The sequence below is a fragment of the Branchiostoma floridae genome, chromosome 2 (assembly GCF_000003815.2).
Source record: "Branchiostoma floridae strain S238N-H82 chromosome 2, Bfl_VNyyK, whole genome shotgun sequence".
Lineage (NCBI taxonomy): Eukaryota > Metazoa > Chordata > Leptocardii > Amphioxiformes > Branchiostomatidae > Branchiostoma > Branchiostoma floridae.
Window position 1 is genome coordinate 10173805 of NC_049980.1, and position 5698 is coordinate 10179502.

Here is a 5698-nt window from a genome sequence, read left to right on the forward strand (position 1 = left end):
ACTTTAACTATAGTGCCAGTAGTAACAGAACTGCCATTGTGAATCTATTTTTCTACGGCATAGACAGCTACTGACCATCTGCAGAGCTCATGTATTCAGGGTTGACAGAAGCATACAGTACTACATTGGGCATCTGTTTGTCACCAAATCTGTAGGGCAAGAAAAACAGCACATCAATTATGCATTAGCACAAACTTTTGTAAATGAACAGTTGCAAAACTGCAGTTACCAACGTCATATTCTGCCGATGTTGGTGAGATAACAGAGATATCGGGTATTGGACATATCCTCCTTCAGTTAATAGATTTCATAATGGATTCAAGCCTAGCAGGTAGTATTTCGTTTTTGAACATCTCCCAGGTTTTGAGCACTTCCACAGAGTTCTACAGTCAAGTTTCAAGATTGTAAAGAGAGGCGGCTACTGACAATGGTACGGTTACTTTGTGAAGGGCTGACAAGTTTTGAATTCTTTGATACAGCCCAATGCAAAACTGTAAGTGCAACTGAATGCATACCTCTTTTTAGTGCAGTACCAGAAGGCAAAAACGACAGCCAAGAGGACCAGGAGACTGAAGCCGACACCCATGCCGATCATCAGCGACACAGGCACCTGCTGCTGGGGGTCTTTATTTCCTAAGGACAGAAATTACAAAATCAATCAAGACCCACTGTTTTTCTGACAGGGATTGTCTTTCAAGAGATATGCTCATTCTCATTACTGTTCCCATGCACTAGTTTTAGGCTTTAACAAGTAAGAGATATTCATTCATTAGAATGTCTAATTTGAGGCCAACACACAACTTAACTACTACAACATGACAAGCAACTCTGACAGATTATCAAACGTGGTTGCTACAGCTACACAGAGCAGACAACAAGTTAACAGACGAACAGTTGTAGTACCTGGGGAGGTGTCTGAATGGTGCACAGGCAGAAACGCGTGAAAAGGAAAAGAACCCACAGTTAGTGATACTATGGAACATCTATCATCAATGCAAACACTGCAAAGGAAACACACTCCAAACAGGAAATAGGCAACTTAGAGTGGAAAATGCATCGGTAGGTACATCAACAAACCCCAGGTTGAAGCAAACATGCAACATTACACAACAAAGCTTGACTCACCTTCCTCTTCCACATAGAATGTGACATAATTGGACCAGGAGCCATTTCCTGCAAAGGAAGTGGCCTGAACCCTGACGGAGTAGTTTCCAGCAACAAGATTACTGATGGTGTATCCTTGCTGCTCCATTAACTTGTAGCTTTCCACACACTTCTGTTGTGGTTGTTCCTATGAATCGAATATCCAACATAAAACATTTCATCAGATAATATTTCAATCCAAGCTAAGATTGCAAACTAAATTTTGTACCCAAAATCACAAACTTACGGTTAACCAAGTACAATCTGGCTCATATCATTCAACTGTTGTATCTTACAAAGAACAAGAAATTTTCTGCCTCTACACAAAGGAGATTTGGCAAAACAGGCCAGAAACACAGTTAAACAAAGTTCTCTACATCTGTAGCTGCCAATCTCTCAACAGCTACGGTAACCTCTGTTACACTAGATTATAGTTTGACTCAATGACAAGTTTCAAAAGATTTGATGTATACTTACGTAGTTGCCATCAGCTCCAAGCTTTTTATATTCGACGTTGTAGAGGACCACCATACTGTTGGGCTGGTACGGCTTGGGCCAGTACAACTTAGCCTGAAACAGTACACATAAAACAAGAAATGAGTAATGTAACATTATATATATATATATATATATAATGGAACAGTATGGTGAGTACAGTGCTGAAGTGCAGTCGACAAAGCATCCACCTATCCGCGCGAACACAAGCGCTCCTCTAGCGAGCCTCTCACAAATAGCACAAAGGCTTTTTGGCAACCATTCAAAGTCTTGAACTTATTAGCAGCACCTTTTACATTCTTCCAACAATGGTACAGACAACCTCCTGCTATCCAAGACCCTTTTACACTCCAGCACAGAATAACTTTTCTCATTTCTCTGCACTTACTCTGGCACCTTATCAGCATTCCTCTGTCTGTTAGCGCTCTACAAATAGCATCACTATAACTTTCAAGTAGCTCCTACTAAGGGAATGAAAAATCAGCAACCAGAATCTGTTATCCTCAAATGCTGTTCATTCACTGAAGTGTAATACAGTGGATTCCAAATATTTGTATTACGCCTTTTTGGATAATTCGGGTAATTGCATAGAATTACGAAATCCAAAACCATTTACCATTCATTCCATTGTCTAAAACATCGCAGAATTGAATAACCCACATCTCAAACTTCGGGTTTTTGGATAGAATTACGGGCAACTTACACCGAATAAAAAATACGCGAACACTTACAAAATGAGGCAAAAATCAAACAACAACTGCCAGTATGAAGGCATAAAATGAATTAAAAAGTCATTAGGAAATTAGATTCAATCGAAAAGCTCGCCGACAGTGTTGTGGTGGTGGCCCGGGCCGACGAACATTTGTTTGGGCGCCATGCTGGTGCCGCAAGGCATGATGGACAACAAGAACATCAGAGGCGGCATTTACGATTTTGAGTTCACATTTCCCCTTCAGGCAACGTTTCAACTTGGTGTATGCAACAAAAATGAGTTTTTACATATCCAGTGTTTCATTATTGAGCTCATTTCGGCTGCGATACGTAGATCTGACATACCATATCGCATCAGGGATGAGCTCGACCTGTGATGTCGCAATCATAACCGCACTGGCTGACGGGATATTGAAACCACGCCAAACGCCGCCATTTTAACTTTTTGTGTCGATTTATTCAGCCCAAAAGACGGCGCCGAGTTTGAAACTTTCAGCGTAATTTATGGATACAAGTTGTAGACAAAGAAGGTGAAGAGTTTATCTCTCAAATACCGTCGTTTTAACTCAAAATTATGAAAGTAACGCCATTTTCTCCGTCATACAAGCGGAGTCATATTCGTCTCTGTTGTGGTTCAAGTTATACCCACGGCCATGGCCCACGGCTGTTCGAGTCAAGTGTATTTTTCTACATGTGCATTTAGCCACTGATTTGAAAATCTTTATTAGATAAATTATCTCCCGGAACTTGTATGATATCAGAGCATATGATTATGTGAACGTTGTAACTGGAAAGCTGTTTGATTTTCTGCTGGTTGCACATTTCATAAAAAAACATTAGCAGCTAAGTTTGACGTTCATAATTTCAGTACTGTAGGTTAACTACTGCAGTATCTCGATTTAGAATACTGTCCTAGATGAACAAATATCTGATTAAAAAGTTTTGTTAACGAAGTTCCGTATCATTAGTGTGGTAGCCTCTATGAGCGTCTGTTATGTGTGCGTATTGGTTTTCAAAACTACATCCCGATCCCAACCCACGCCGCTAAAGCTGGCCACACTGGCAACTTCGGACTGTAGAATAGGCCGGATAATTGGATAAAATGCTCTGACAAATAGGTGATACAATCAAGCGGATTCCACTGTACTGGCAAGATCAAGTAGTGGCAGCAGCAAAATTGTATGGCTGAAAAACGACTACATGATGTACAGAGAATATATCATGACCCATGACCCCACAACCTTGACTCACTTCAAAATAAATATGCAAATAAGTAAAGCTTAGATACTAGATAAAGAGCCATAATACATGTATGTAGGTAGATCACATATTGTTATATCTGAACACACATGTTTTCTTGTTCAGAGATGACACCTACCATTTTGACCTTTGTCTCCACATCGACACCAACATCCACTGTGATGTTGCCAGGAATATTGTCCGCAGAATCTGTGGAAAGAAATAGAAAATTATTGTCCTGAATCCACCGTTAGGAATGCCTTCAACATCCAACACGAACAACTACAAGACTTAATTCAATTCTAAAATAGTCATACTAGAAAGTTATGCAAGCAATGAAATGGGTGGAAAATAGAATGTACCATCAGCCTGTGTTCTGGCTAGTTCCACTGCAGAGCCACTGCAGCCCACATTAATGACGTCGGCATTGCAGGCGATCACCTCAATGATATACTCTGAGAAATGCCTCAACCCCGTCAGAACCACCATGTGCTCGTTCCACACCGTGGTTTCCAGTTGAGGGTTGGGATTGGGGGTTGGTGTGGGTGGTGCTGTCGTGTTGGTGGACGGCAGAGTTACGTTGACTGTTTGGTTGCTGTAGAACGGCCTGGCTGTTACAGGCAGCTCCCGACGGCGACGACCGGCTCTGGTCTCATTTTCCCTGTCAATGCAACAAGAAAGCTATTCAATATGACCGCATGTCTTAGAAAGAAGCTGTCTCACAACAATAACAGCTTTTAAGTTGTTCTCTAGAAAGCTAGAAAAAAAAATGGCAAATTTCCTCTCTCCTCTACTGTTGTGTGAAGTCGCTTGTTCCTATTTACCGTTTGTGATACACGTTGTTGTGCAGGAAGTTTTCAAACTCCTGCTGGAAGGCCGCTTCTTCTTCCTCAATGCGAATCTCGTCTTCACTCTTTGGACACTCGCAGCAGGTTCCGTCCCCTATAGTACCGTTGTTGGGCTCCTCTTCATTGTTGACAATGTCCTCCAACCCTTGAGTCGGCCTGTGAGGCTTTAAGCCTAATGGCAAAAATAAAAACATTAAGATGTGTCTAGCCCCAGGGCATACATATGTTGAACTGCAATTTTCTTCTTGACTGACTTTCCAAACTTCACATCCAATACAATACAATGACATGATAGTGTTTCAAAAATATCAACAGTACATCTATACTGTAGCAAACTTCTGGCTGTATATTTTGGTAAAGGAGCTGGCCACCAACCTCCGATGCAGTACTCCCTGTGCTCCATGGAATCCTCTTCTTCGAGCTGTCGCTTGTACCTGACGATGTAATGGGTGACGTTACCGTTGGGTCTGTTGGGAGGTTTCCAGGTGATGATCAGGGTGTTGGAGGAGTTGGAATACACAACAACATCCTGTGGGTGGGTTGGTTCTGAGAGAGACAGATCAGCAAGAAATTAGTTCTTGTTTTCTAGTTTAGGAAAAAGAAACATTTACTTTTGTGACAGCTGGATTACATTTGTACACCTGAAAATGACAAGTACAAGGTGTTTGCTTACTGTCAGCATCTGTGCGGGCATACACAATGTCGCTCTTGGCCCCAGAGCCTTCTCGTGCACCAGCTTTGGTGTAAGTCTTCACAAGAAGAGCGTACTGTGTCCAGGGCTTGAGCCCTGTGATGATATGTGCCCTCTGATCAGGAGACACGTCAAACTCTTTCCATCTGTATAAGGAACAGAAAAACATCAGTATCTCCTGTTGCGCTTTTACCATAGATCTAATATAGCAGTAAATTATGCAATGGCAGTTAACATACATGTATAAAAACAATTGTACTCACTCGGTGTTACCACAAGCATCCTGACCATCATACTCATCTATACCCTGCTCCTCTCTGAAAATGTAAAGACAAATAAGCAACTTAAATTTCTGAGACAAAGCAAGGAGCAAACACTGCAATGACCAAAGTCAGTGAGCCAACTCTGTAAATGCACGATGTATTATCACTAAGGAACGGATGAAAGTCTTACGTCTCTCTGTAAGACACTGTGTAGCTGAGTAAATCTCGAGGGTCAGGTGGTGTGAACTCGCTCCACCTCAGAATGATCATGTCCTTTCTGGTGTTGATTTCCTCGATCTCAAGTCTGC

The 5698-nt window shown here is 41.7% G+C and overlaps 1 protein-coding gene across 2 annotated transcripts in view; it reads right to left on the reverse strand.

Annotated features, from left to right (window-relative positions):
- LOC118410612 (insulin-like peptide receptor) overlaps nt 1–5698 on the reverse strand; it is a 41599-nt gene that overhangs the window by 5793 nt on the left and 30108 nt on the right. Inside the window, exons 10-19 of one of the 2 annotated variants that reach the window (XM_035812390.1) lie at nt 5110–5273; nt 4812–4982; nt 4413–4608; nt 3951–4249; nt 3728–3798; nt 1621–1713; nt 1126–1291; nt 904–915; nt 516–633; nt 76–149 (exon numbers count right to left, since the gene is read on the reverse strand). In XM_035812390.1, coding sequence (XP_035668283.1) covers nt 76–149; nt 516–633; nt 904–915; nt 1126–1291; nt 1621–1713; nt 3728–3798; nt 3951–4249; nt 4413–4608; nt 4812–4982; nt 5110–5273 — 1364 coding nt within the window. The remainder of the gene's footprint in view (nt 1–75; nt 150–515; nt 634–903; nt 916–1125; nt 1292–1620; nt 1714–3727; nt 3799–3950; nt 4250–4412; nt 4609–4811; nt 4983–5109; nt 5274–5698) is intronic. The other variant, XM_035812391.1, reaches the window with a different exon arrangement.